Source organism: Calypte anna, chromosome 7 (genome assembly GCF_003957555.1).
Source record: "Calypte anna isolate BGI_N300 chromosome 7, bCalAnn1_v1.p, whole genome shotgun sequence".
NCBI lineage: Eukaryota > Metazoa > Chordata > Aves > Apodiformes > Trochilidae > Calypte > Calypte anna.
This window is the reverse complement of record NC_044253.1, coordinates 6,089,394-6,103,675: the sequence shown is the minus strand read 5'-3', so window position 1 is coordinate 6,103,675 and position 14,282 is coordinate 6,089,394. Positions and strand designations below refer to the sequence as shown.

Genomic DNA, 14,282 nt, shown 5'->3' with positions numbered 1-14,282 from the left:
CTCCATAGCCAGTGAAGGGCTCTGCAAAAATCTTTCTTCCCATATGCCAGCTCCTAAACCAGCTTTTGGGGTTGTGCCTGTATGGAGGAACTTTGATTTTTCCCTGAGAAAACCCTGTGGGATTTTAATTCAGCAAGGTGCTGTCCTGCAAATGTCTGGTATTCTGATTTTAAGAGGTGATGGTCTTGGGAGAAATTCTGTGTCAAGCCAGGTGAAGGTTAAAGCAAAGTTTTAAAATAGCATTTATGAAACCAAGAATAGGCAAAATAGTAGGAAAGATGTATGAAGAGAACTCCCAGAAGTAAGTGGGAAGCAGGTTTCATCTGCTTCTCCTCCCAAGACCAAACCCACGGTGGTCCAGCTCCCCCATACATCTTGTGGTAGCTACCAGGAACACACCTCTGAAGCCTTTCCTATCCTCTGGTTCTCTCTCCTGGGAAGTGACTCTCTGACTCCCTGCCAGTGCCAGCTCTGGAGATGGCTGGCATAATACTACAGGAGTACAAAATTGGGCTGTACCTTTAGTTCTTCTAAGTTTATTATGACCACAATCTCATGGGGAAGATGACCACCACCTGCTGGTGACTACCAGGTTCACAGCAGAAACATTTTTTAGTGCCATTAGTTTTATCACTGCCTTCCTAATGAACATTGAACTAAACCAAGTAGAAATTAGTTTCAATGTCTGCTGTTTTTTGCAAATAATACCATAATCTCACGTTGGGAAGGTGGAACCAACCTTCCAAATGCCTTCTCTTCAAGAACTTTTCCTTTTGTGTTAATCACACAGATCCCAGCGAGGCACTGTAGGATGGGGGTTCAGTGATTCAGGGAGTTCACTGGTGATTAAAACTTGTCTTAAATTTTTGGTTTAGGTTACATTGAAGAATCTTGCACGGTCCCTTGCCCGTTTGATTGCAAATTGAGTGATTGGTCCAGTTGGTCCCCCTGCAGCTCTTCCTGTGGACCAGGGGTGAAAGTCCGATCGAAGTGGCTTAAGGAGAAACCTTACAATGGAGGTCGTCCCTGCCCCAAGCTGGATCTCAAGAATCAGGTGAGAAGTGCTAAAGAGCCAACAGAAAGCTCTCTGTGCTTGCTGTATTTTTAATTGTGATCAAAAGTGCTGCCAGGAGTTACCTTTGGGACTCCACCTTGGGTCAGAATTTGTGGGCAATCCTCAAACGTCTTGAGGACGGAGGGGGAGATGCTCATCTAACAGCAGAATGTGACTGAAACCCTGTACTTCTTGTCTGAAGAAAGTTTTATCTTCCAGTGCAAGGGAAGGTCTTGATGAATAATCCCACCTGACAGCGTCTAGGCATTAGAGAGCTCAGTTGTCAGGGATATTTAAAAAAAAATTAATTCTCTGAGACTATGGTTGCTACAGAAGCATTTGTTAAATGTATATTGCTATTTTTAGCAACATTTTCCTTCAACACAACACTAGTTCTCTTGAGCATTAATCTCTGTATATTCAATACTGAAGAATCCCATCAGAGGAGAATAATCTCTAAATTACTACTCTTAAAAAAAAGATCAGCATCTATCCAAATTCTACTTAATGCTGTATGTGCTTCTGCAAAACTGGTACGGATTTCCTACATTTGCTGATTCATTCTCAGCATAATTAACACTGATGAAGTACTATTGAATTTTGATCGTCCTTTATTGGATATTCAACCATGAAAATTAATTAATAGGACAGAAACAGTCACTCTGAAGGGACTTCATATATGAGTTATGAATATATATGTATAAAAACTATGCTGTGTGGGATGTGAAGAAGGACTTTCATTGTGTTCATACAAAGATTTATTTGTGTAGTGGCTCGTAGGTGCCAGAGCTGGTGGATCCAGGTGTTTTTCTGTACAACACTTGCTGCAGCAGTCGTGTCCCAGGATGCAGCACAACTTCTAATACCTCAGTCTGAACTCACCTCATTTTCTTTGCAGTTTGTTTTATTTTTTCCTGTGAGAAACTTTTTTTTTCTTCTTCCTTAATACTATTTGAAATTCGTAGGCAGTAGCCTAACAGAAGCAGCAGGGACTATGAAAATATAAAACTGCAATAAACTGTATGTTGTCCATACTTCAATGCTTTTCTTAATAGATCAGACAGATCACCAAAGAGGCAAAATGAAATCCCACAGTAAGTCGTGTGGTTACAATAAGCTCCTTTGTAATGAAAAGATACTGGGGCTTGTTACCCATAGACACAGCAGACTACTTCCATTAAAAGTAAACTTACTGCTATAAAGAGTTGCCTATTCCCACACACATTAGATTTGTTAATTTCAAAAGCCTTTCAGAAGATATTAAAGGAAAGAGATTGTTTAAAATTGGAAATTATGTCTTTGTATGGTTTATCAGTGCACGGTGCTTGCCAAGTGCCACAGTTGGCATTAATATAAATGTAGTTGGAGCTTTTTTTTTTGCCTCTGTACCAAGAGCACACAACTCAGTATAAACCCCACTGAATTCATTAGAGGGCTTTCTGTTGCAGGCTCTGATAGTGACACCTTAGAACTGCATTAAAGTCTGTTCCTTTAGGTTTGTGGCACTTTGTTTTTCAGGGTGTTTTTTTGATTGGTTGTTTTTTTTGAGTTGTGTTTGGGGTTTTTTGGGTTTTGTTTGTTTGTTTTAGGATATAAAGAGAAACTATTTTGAGCTGTTGTAGAGCACAAATGGGTTACCTTTTTCCAATTTAGATTTACAGGGTGGCATCAGATCCTATATAGAGTAAGGAGAAATTGTTGTGCTAATAAGTGTGTTCATACACATATGTATGTATATATACCCTCAGATATGCACTTTTATGCACATATTGTGTGCATCATTCTATCCATGGCCTCCCCAGATGCTTTTTAGTCCTTTGAGTAGTTTTGAAGGAGTTTTGCTCTGCACCCACTGAACCCTGGCTCAGATTTAGACTCACCATGGGCCCTGGGTACATTGCAGAAGATGCAAGTTGCCTACATATAAAGTAAAGGTAATTAATGATTGTGCTGCTGTTTAGCTGAGCTGGACACATGCCATTAATCCACTACAAGGCAGATTGTCTTCTGTTTCCTGGTCTGGATGGTGTTTAAAAAAGCTCTAGAGATTCTTTCTATATAAGTATGTTATATCCTAATTATTTTTATATGATATGTGTTAAATGTCTACAGTAAAATACTTGCTTTTGCTTGATATCAGATGTGAGAAAGCTAAATTACCTTGGTGCTGAGATTTGCTCTGTCTTTCACTGGCTGCTCTGGTGTATTGGGTTTTATACAGTTGTTTAAGACATTAGATAACTGAGAACCAATAATAAACTCCTCCAGGTGTTGGTAAATTTCCCTTATTATTTCCTCCAGTATTTTTATTTATTTGTTTTAAATTATTGCTTCTGAGCTTGGCTCTTATTGCTTAATCATTTACTTTGGAGAACCCTCTGTTTTCCAGTGTCTTATAATTAAGGTCCTCAGTCAATTTGTGTCTTTATCTCATTAAGCCATGTAATCTTTTCACCCTCTTCTTGTGAAGGGTGTTTTCTAGGCTTCTTGACAGATCCCCTTAAGTCTCTTTTTTTCAGAGCCTTTCAGGTATTTGACATAAATTTAATTACAGAAAGTGTTACAAGAAGCAGTGTTCCAGGAATTCTCTCTTACCATTTCCCACCATGTAATGGTTGGACTCGATGATCATAAAAGGTCCTTTCCAACCTAAATAAGTTCATGATTCCTTGCAGAGGGCTGTTCCCATACAGATACCTGAGCAAAGCTGCTGCTTTAGGGAGAGGAGCAATTTGTGTGCTCAGAACAATTTATTTGATGAATATAAATAATTATTTGAGCCACATAAACTCTTTCATAAAAGGCTGTCCTAGAACCAGTTCCATCAGTGTAGTTCAGCAAGCTGGTGTATTGAGGACAGAACTTTTTAGAAGTTTAATTTTATACAGAGATAATGACACAGCCTATTACTGCAGAATATTCCTTGGGGTTTATGCTCTTAATTCCACAGAGCTTTTGGCTCTTCTGAAGCATCTTGAAGCATCCTTCAGATGCTTTCCCTGCCTTGCCCACACTGCTTCTCAAGCAGTCCACTCCTTTTACAGTAGATGTGAGAAGTAATCACATTGAGTTAGGAGAATTAATTCAGATTTTATATATTTCTTGTTCTTACTATAGTCAGTGGACTATGCTGAGCCCTTCCAGGTCTCCATTCCAGGTTTTTTTATTTTCTGATAGAAGTGACCTGGGCTGTGTGCACTTGGTGAGTCTGAAATAATCACTCAGTTTTGATGTAGTCATTTCAGCCTTAAACTTCCTCTGTGCTGTTGCCCTGTGAAACTATAAACTGAGTTACAGTCTTTGGGGGAAGAGTTGACAGTGTTTTAATGCAGATCCATATAATGTGTTGAATTTTGTCTTTTACCTCAAAATGCTTGATAATTGCTGATGAGTTGGCTAACTACGTTTTGCTCCAATTCTTGAAAGAAAGGGGCATTGCTTGTAGAAACCATGCTGCTCTTATCTAAGGGTAGGAATGCTTCTGAACAGGGAATTGGATTATGGGGTCAGCTGGCAGATGTTCTCGGCTGTGCAATGTGTGTTAAAAGAGGTGTAGCATTTACATTTTTCTAGTTCTCCTCTTATTTGAATGAGCTTACACAGCATGCTGTAGCTAAGCTATTTAATATGTAGTTCTACATGATGAAAGGTTAAATATGAATTATGGGGGTTTATTGCTTGAATGTTCTTTTATAGGTTTTTAGGATTACTACACAAAAATGCATCTTACTTTAATGACTCGTGAATTCCAAGGATTATCTTTTTATTGATCGGTCTAATATATATTCTTGTCAAGATTTTCCTTCCTTCTCCTTCCTCCCTCTCTTACCCAGTCCTGCTAAAGGACAAATACTGTAGCAAGTAGTTTATTCCCTGCTTTTCAAGCAAACATTTTTAAAGGATCGAGAGCATTTTTAAAGGCAGGCATAACATGAAAAAATACAATGTATTTCAAATTTAAATTTACTCCTTTCTTTAAAATTATTATTTTATTCTTAATGGGGTTTTCTGGTGTTTGTTCTAGAGCATGAGAAATACAGACAGCTTGTACACTATAGCTGTAAGTATTTTTTTCTGAAATTGTACACAGAAGTTTAAGCAAAGGGAAGAGGAGGACAGTGCTGTACTTACAGATCCTATCAGATGCAGGTGTGAAGACATGAGAATATTCTGGCAACCTTTTTATCAAAAATGACTGCAAGTTCTATTTACACAGCAGAGAAAACTTTTTTTTTTAATCAGCCAAAAAAAAAAGTGTCATTTCTTTCCAAGAGTGAAAACCTTACAAAATTGTAGCCTTTGAAAACTCACCATTAGAATGCAGAAGATTGAATGGGTTTGGAGACTTGGGCAGAGGTAGAGCAGAATGTTTGTGTGATCTTTCCCCTTTCCTAACCTGCAATGTTAAGAAATGTCTTTTCAGGAAAAGCCTTTTGTTAAGATGTTTCCAGGGATTTTCAGGCTTTCATTCTGAAAAAAAAAAAAAAAATCCCCAAAGTAAATCAATGCAGTAGTATGCAGTGAAGAGTTGACCTTGCTGACATTCAGTACCTGGTTATTAGGCAATTTTTGACCTTTTGGATAAGTTTCCACGATGCAAAAATGCTGTTAAGCTGTGTCAGAGGAACTCTGAGGACCTTGGCATGGCTGGTTGGTCACAAAGCACTGTAATGAAACAAAGTCTATTTTTACTTAGGTAGGTAACTGCTCTCAGAGCAATATTTTTGTATACAATAAAGTTTTTGAGCAAGCAACATGTTACTACTGTATTTCACCTCTTTTTCTTCCGTCAAGTTATATTTCTGTCCTTACTTGCTGACACATAGTATTAGCAACCTTTTTCATTTATCCCTGTATCCTATCAGACAGTGAATTATTAAAATATTTATTCTCTTAATAAAAGTGAGTCTGACTGTAGCTTATTTTCATGCTTTGTTTTGCTATACTGCTTTTCCCTTGCCTAAATATATTTTTAAACATGCTTACATAAGTATGTGTGTGTGCTTTATATGAAGCATTTTAAGAACTGTCTTTCATTGCTGTCACTAAATTAGCTCACATCCAGTCCCTGGATGCAGCCTTTACCTCTCAGTATCATAGAATCATAGAACTGGCAGGGTTGGAAGGGACCTCAGAGATCATCAAGTCCAACCCTTGATCCACTACTGCTGCAGTTCCCAGCCCATGGCACTGAGTGCCACATCCAGTCTCTTTTTAAATATCTCCAGGGATGGAGAAGCCACTACTTCCCTGGGCAGCCCATTCCAATGTCTGATCGCCCTCTCCGTAAAGAAATTCTTTCTAATATCCAACCTAAACTTCCCCTGGCACAACTTGAGACCCTGCCCTCTTGTCTTGCTGAGAGTTGCCTGGGAAAAGGGACCAACCCCCCCCTGGCTCCAACCTCCTTTCAGGGAGTTGTAGAGAGTGATGAGGTCTCCTCTGAGCCTCCTCTTCTCCAGGCTGAACACCCCCAGCTCCCTCAGCCTCTCCTCATAGGATCTGTGCTGGAGTCCCTTCACCAGCCTGGTTGCCCTCCTTTGGACCTGCTCCAGGACCTCGATATCCTTCCTGAACTGAGGGGCCCAGAACTGGACACAGGACTCGAGCTGTGGCCTCACCAGCGCTGAGTACAGGGCAGTAATTTGTCTTCAAGAATATTGTTTATAAAGTATTATAGATAATAGCAAATCTCCTGCATAAATCACATCTTTTATAATATAGATTTCTAATTGTCAGAAAAGTCACTGAACTTCTTCAAGGCACTCATCAAATCTCTTGCTCTTCAGCTTCTAGGAATTTATTCCTGATCCAGTGCTGCTGCATCAGTCACACCAACTGTGTAAAATCCCTTTCTGTGGCATGCAAGGACGTGGCTGACCTGCCTTTTCCTCTGGCTTCTATTTATCAATACTCATTTGCTTTTTGTGCAACTTCTGGAAAAAAAAATCCTGTCCTTAATCTTGGTTTTGCCTACAGAAGATCTGATTTCCTCCCAGTCAGCCTTAAAAGGCTGAACACATGGAACACATTTGACCATCAGCTTCTAGTGAGTTTTTACAGTAGCACAAGAATGACAAGGTGTTTTTTTTGGTTTGTTTTTTTTTGTTTGGTTGTTTTTTTTTTTTTGCCTGCTACACTAATCTGGGAGAATTTTCAGTGTCACAAAATACTGAGAACCTCCTGGTTTTATTACACTTTTCTTGCTCTGACTGAAACTTCTGATACCAAATAGTAATTTAGTTTTTTAAATGAGAAAAAGTAGTGAGCCAAATCTTTCCAAAGTCAGTGTCTGGAGAGTTCACCATGTGGGTGGGAACTGCTTCTCTTCCTAAGGAAAGTACAGCTGTTCCCCAGGCTGTCCTTCAGGATCACAACTCTGTAGCCTGTAATGTAATTCCCAGCATACAGTAATCTTGTCATCAGCTTCAGTAGCCATCCACACTTCATTCTCATTTCTCCTGCAGGTTCTCTGTTGAATAAAGAGCCATTTAAATATATTTTCTCCATTGCTACTCATTAAAAGCTCTACAAAAGCTCCTTACAAAACAAAGAAACAAGTATTTTTTACTTTACTTTTTTTTTTTTTTTCTCTATAGCTCCTTTAACATCTCTGTAATAATATCACATACTACTATGTGGTGTAATGGTGCTTTCTGCAATTGTGACAATCCATTTGCACTTTGTGAAATTAAATAACTCGAAGTGCCTGACTCCTTCCCAGAATTACTCTGGATTCACAAAAATTACCAGCCATGTGCTAACTGTTTAAACTCTGTTTTTATGCCTTTTACAGCCCCCATCAAGCTCTTCACGAAAGAGGTATCAAAGCAGGAGTTTTGCTGTAAAATAAAGTGATAGGTTTGCATCTCTGATACTGAAAACGTACCCATAATTATTTCTGATTCAAATACAGTTCCTATGTTTGCTGTTGAAAAAAAATGTTGTTTAATATGATAGAATACAGCAAAACACAGGGCAAGAGGAGTTCTACCAACACCGCCTTGTCCTGTTTATTTCTCTGCAGAGGAGAGGGAGTTAGATGGGAGACAGCTGGGTAGCCCAGTGAAGAAAGTATTAGCATTTCACCTGAGAAGCTGAAGTTAAATTGGTTTGGGCAATGTTTTGTAAGGAAAGAAGTTTGGTTTGTGCTGAATCTCTGGTGGATAATGTGTCATGTTGGAGGCCCAGCGTACGCTGGGTGTCATAAATCAGCGTGACAGCGTCTAACACCGAGACTGAACTTACTCTTGCTTGTCTTTGTCTTAGGAGCAGGAGAACACAGAGGATTGATGCCTTGGTTATTCTTTGGCAGCACATTTAATCTTGGGTATTTTTTCCTCTCCTTCTTCCCTTTTAGAAAGTTTTCTATTTCTTTTGTGGAAAGTTTCGCAGTGCAATTTGTTCTCAGGAGCGTCGAAAGGGGAAATGTTTCATAACAGTTAAAATTAGGACCTAGCTTCTGTTCTAATTGGAACAAGCCCCATAGTATTCAGAGTAAGAAGATTTGGCATGTCTTCACCTTTTCATATGGTAGAAGATGTGAAAAACTGCTACTTGGCATCATGCATTTTATTGCATGTGACAGTTTTCAGAAACAGTGAATTACACAGAAGCATCCCTTTTGCTCTTGGCAAGCTAAGTGGAGGTTTTGACACATTTTCCTTCTCTGTACTGTCTTTTATAATTTTTTTCTGTACAAAATTAGTTTCCAAAATATGATGGTTTTGATTACAAAACAGTGTTTGCTATTATAGAAGATGTGAAGATTTCTTTTGAAATAGAGTCTAAGTCAAGCAATGAAGTTAATTACAGTAATTTGTAGTTCTGTAGAACATGTCACCTGATTTCAAAACTTTCTGAAGTGTGAATCCAACAAGACAGCAGCAAGATGTTCAACAGGAGCACATTCAGCAGAAGGCAGCCCAGCTCTGTCCAATCTAGGGAGCTGGTGTGTGTGATCTGAGCATCCAGCCTGTGGGAAGGGTGGATTGGGCTGGGTTGAGTTGGATTTGCTTGGTAAATTAGGTGCTGGTATTGGCCCAATTTAGCACCTACTGCTGTCAGAAAGCAATGTGAGGTTATTCCAGGAAGCAGCATTAAGAAAGGATGTTGTGACAATCTGCCCCCAGCTCTGATTTGGAAAAATTGCAGTAAAGTGAGTTCCCTCTGCACAGCAAGACTATTTCATACACTCTTTGGTCCACTGAATGCCTTTCTGTCTCATCTATACTGAGGTTTGCTGTGTTGACTCTGCTAGGTATGCACCAGCTTGGTTATTAGGATTTTGGTCACTTTTAATTTTTGTTTTCCAGTGGAAAATAGTGTCTTTTAGAAAGATTGAATTTACTTGTGCATATCTAGTACATTCTCTGTGCCCTCAGAGTAAAGTTGACCACATTCAGGTGGTTGGCTTTATTCTTAGAGGAATGAAGTTTCTTCAAGGTTTTCTGGCTTGCCTGCATGCTGTGAACATATCCTGAGCATTCAGAGCAGAAATTTCCTACTTTCTGACATTCCTTTATGAATGAGAGAGAATAATTGGAAATGGAGTTGCTTTTCCAGCAGGGAGGATGGACATGAAGATCTATGCTATGAGAATTACCCTGTCAGATACTCTGTCAGAGCTATCAAGGTACCTCTTGCATTATGGTCCTTAAAATAAGCCTGGTCTTGCCTTTTGGAAGTATTTAATATTGCTGTGTTGTTCCTCCTGCAGCAGTTATGATTGATTAATACTTAACAAGTGTTAATATTTTTTTCTGGTGCAGATGTTTCTTGTGACCATTTCCCAGAAATTATACCCATAGCATTTGTTCAGCTTGCTTTGTTTTATGCTCTGTAGCTGATTGATAGATTCAGGAATCGATTTTATTCTCTTTTTGGGTTGTTTAATTGGTTTCCTCCTTCAAGACAGCAGAATAAAAGTGAAAATGACCTTCTGCATTCCTCTTGATCTCTCCTCACATGACTGGAAGGATTGTGCTGGATTTGCCACCAGCTAAATGTCTGCCTTTGAACTACGAGTTGAATACATGAATTTTGCATCTTGTTTAGGTGACAGCACCAGGATCCTCAGCATTATGAGATTGCTAGCTGGAATATGAACTACTTTGAGATTTTTGGATTCTGAGGCCCAATTACAGCTTTCTGAGAAGTTGTCAAATGCATCCCCCATGTCAAGGAGGTCAGTTGGCTGCAAGGGCTGTTTTCCAAAAGCTGAAATTCATTGTAGTCACGTGCAGGTTTGGGGAACAAAAGGAGAAATTGAACCATTCTCCACTGTAGAGCTGTCTGAGGCTGTCCCTGCCTCCTGAAGTCCCTGCTTTAGCAGAGACACCAAGAAAAGACTTGCAGATATGGATTTGCAGAAGTTCAGCTAATCCTTCTTCATTACCTATAGATTGTGATGAGCCTTTGTGTTATAAATAAGTGTGTTGCAGGGTATAGCCACCAGGAAAAAACCCTAAACCTGATTTTTATGTATGAATGAAATGCCAAAGGATAGATTCCTCTTCTCCAATAAGATGTATATTCTGTCCCACCTTATTTTATTTACTGCTTCTCACTTGAGGAGTTCATAAATCAGCAGCCCTGTGTAGTCTGTTGTGATTTATTGCTTAATTAAAAGTTATGAGGGCTTTTAATCTGTCTATAATTTATATTATTTTTGAGTCAGCTGTTTCCCTTACTGCAACTTAACTGGGAAACTTGCATCTTTTTATGAAGGGTGCATTTTTTTGCCCTCAGATTCATGGACAGATGTGGCTCACAGTGATGTCTCAGGTGTTTCAGATCAACTTTGGTCCAAACACAGAACCAGAGATAATTAAACATAAACTTAATGAAGTTTACCCAACATTGATTATAGTTTGATGACAAATATAGTCTCTGTGTTTGTTAGACTTTCAGATTAATTTTAAAAGGGATGAGACTCATTTGTGGTTTCCCAGTAAACAGATGTTAGCTACACTTTAATAATTTAAAAAGCAGACTTAAAGTGGCTGTTTACGTTTCAGTGGAGAATTAATTTGGCTCTAATATTGAACCACATGCTGTTGTCAAAACATTAGAACAATCAGTTTTAATGTTTGGGTTTTTTATAGTTGGTGGGTTACTGTTGTGTTTTTTTCCTTAATTAAGGTCATAACCATCATTCATTATAACAATCATATTCCTCTCCATACAAGTAACTATTTAAGAATAAATGTACTATGCAAACTTCAAGTTCTGCAGTGATAGCAAAGGTGCCAAGCTTGAGAATTCCTGCAAAATTTGAAAAATTTTATCTGAGCAGTTTTGACTTTGGTGTTTCAGAGCACTCATCTGGTTTGAACTTGGAAAGGTTTATCTCCATTTCTTAAATATCCTCTCTTTTATCTGAAGCCATATGCTATTTCTCCTAGCAAAGCTTTGTCCAATCCTGGCATTACAGACTGCAGGTACAAACATTTGCTGTCACTTTGGATTACACTGAGGGCAAGGAGTTTTTGCCATGAGTTTCTGGAGGAATAAGAATTTCATATACCTGTGAGTCAGCTGCCCTCTGTTGGTTTGTTCAGCTTTGCTGTGATTTCATTTATGTTTCTTGGGAATTTTTGGTGGGATGAATGAGTCCCAGCTCTCAATTGTGTGTTTGAATTCCCCGGGGTTCTTCCTCTGCTCCCTGCAAGGTGTCAACACTGCAAACTGCTCAGCCTCCCTTAACCTTAATTTTAAGTTTTGGATTTCCTAAATATCTTTGTAAGTAACTTCAGTTACTGTGACTCAACAGTCTTAGTTGTTTCTGAGCCTAAAATCTGTTACTCATTTTTTTTAAACTGCTTTACTTAAAGTAATGTTTTAGAAAAATTAATAAAAGTTATAAAATGCCTTTTTACTTGGTGAAAATGTAATACTGTAATACAATTTAAGTGTGCCATGCCACATTACTTAAAAACTGTCTATGTCTTTCTGATGGTCAGAAAGACTTTTGTCCCAGCTATTCTGCAGAAGTCTGAGAACTGGAAAATTATTATTAATTAGTATGAAATTTGACAATTAATTAAACCAAATACTATATCAGCTCTGCTGGCCAGTCTACATTCAAAATTTAGTCCAATATTTATTAAATTTAGGTGTCCTTTATGCTCTTACAAGTTCATTTTGAATTATGATTTTACTAAGATGAGAAATATTTTCCCTTTTTTGTGTGACTTTAGCAGGTTCATGGACTTTCTAATTAAGTACAGGCTGAAAAATATTATGATTCTTTTTCTGAAGAATCTGAGTAAAACGGGTAATACTGAAAAATAGTAAGGACTTTGAAAAGTAATGAAGTCTCGGTTGTATGCCAGTTTTAGAATGCCTTGTTATATATGAATTTAACTGGTGAAAATAATGAATATGCATTTGTTGTTGCTGTTATGCAGTGTTCTGTTTAAAAGAGAGTTCAGGTTTTTCACTGAGCCATCAGGTTATAAGAAGACCTCTGCTCCTCAGTCCATGCTTTCAGGTGATGCTGCTGCAGTGACTGCACTTTCCTGCTGCATCTCCATTGATTTTGGGTTTGGTGGAATGCTTAGGGGTCACCAAACCCAACATATGGCCCTTTATAAGTGTTCCAATTTTCAAAATGGCTTCAAGGAAATCCAATCTGTTGCTTTAATTTAAATTCAGTGTACTCTCAAGTGGCCATCTGGAACATATAAATATATTTGTAAATTGTTCTTCTGACAGCTAAGTGGTCCTATCTTTGCTGCTATTAATCCAGTTATTGAGGAGTTACTCCTTTGTAACTAGGGATCAAAACATGCATGCCAAATTTTTATCCACCTTCTAGTCGGTGTGCTCTTTGAGAAGTTGAATCCTAGCTTTAAATCCAAATTTTAAATCCAAGTTGTGATGTAAATCTGTGTCCTATGTCAGGCCCAAGGGTATTAATTTTTGTTAATGTTTTGATAAAACTATAGTATAACAAACCAGCCCTTTAAATCTTCTTTTGATTCAGCTTGTAGTGCTGTTAAGAGTCTGATTTACAGAATGCAATCATTTTGAATTTTAATAAGTCTCAGATCTTGTTAATGCTGCTAGAGGATGGGGGATTTGTCTCCTCTGGGCAGTCAGAGAGGGGCTGCAGGATGTTCTAAAGTCATGGGCAGTGATGGTTTTCTTTCATGTTGCTTTTCCCCAGCTAGTAGCAGGTTATAAAGTTGGATAGTAAATAAACAGATTTATATTTGTTGGAACACAAGCGTTGGTGAGTACTGTAGCAATAGATATTAATTAGAAAATCCATTGGAGAAATCAACTGTACTTTGAGTTTGTCTTGTTGAGAGAATGGAAGCACTGGGTCCATGTAAAGCAGATATTACTCGAGTGATCAGCAGGTGGGCAGACAAAATAGCTTTATGGATAGTCTCACAGGTGAGTAAGAGAAGAAGAAGAGATTAATTTTCTATTCTATGTGTTCCCAGAGCAGCCATTGACAAAACAACTGTTTTTTTGAGAATGAGATAGGGAAGATTGTATCTTACAGTGCCCAGTATGTACACAATTCATCAGTCCTGAGGAAAAAAAAAAGTGATGATTAAATGTGATCAGATTAAACATTTGCATATAAAAGAGGTTTTTCTTAATATTCATTTCAGGTCAGTGTTTGATAAATGACTCCCAGATTTTCATCAGTGTTCTCCTGTCTCCATTTCTGCATAATAAATATCCTCTCAGGAGCTGTATGCAAACACCAGCATTTTCAGCATAGGTACTAATCACACAGCAACTTCTAGGTACAAGTTGTAGTTGGGTCATATCTGCTTGCTTACCTCAGAAATTAATCCCAGCTAGAGGAAGAATAAACATGTTTTTAGCTTCATTTCCTTTCTTTCACTCTCTCAGTGATGTAGCATCCCACGGTACCCAGAGGCTTGGTGAGGGAAGGTAGCACAGATTATTTCTTAAATCCTTCAGATACCACTAAAATGTTTCCTTGTCTGGGACTGAAATGTTCATTTTATGGAGATTTGCTTTACTTTGTATGCTGTAGGGTTTTTAAAGAAAAACTGTAATAACCTTTTCTAACAGGTCCCACCACATCTGAGGCTATGAGAGTCCTTGCAGTGCTGGTTCCAGACACCTGATTTCATAGAATCACAGAATGTTTTGGGTTGGAAGGAACCTTGAAGATCATCAAGATCCAACCCCCCTGTGTGGGCAGGGACACCTCCCACTAGACCAGATTGCACAAGGC

The 14,282-nt window shown here is 38.4% G+C and overlaps 1 protein-coding gene across 1 annotated transcript in view; it reads left to right on the top strand.

The window, feature by feature from the left end:
* Positions 1-14,282, top strand: part of THSD7B (thrombospondin type 1 domain containing 7B) — a 271,583-nt gene that overhangs the window by 188,360 nt on the left and 68,941 nt on the right. Inside the window, exon 14 of the mRNA XM_030454359.1 lies at positions 876-1,054. Within this exon, the coding sequence (XP_030310219.1) occupies positions 876-1,054 (179 nt within the window). The remainder of the gene's footprint in view (positions 1-875; positions 1,055-14,282) is intronic.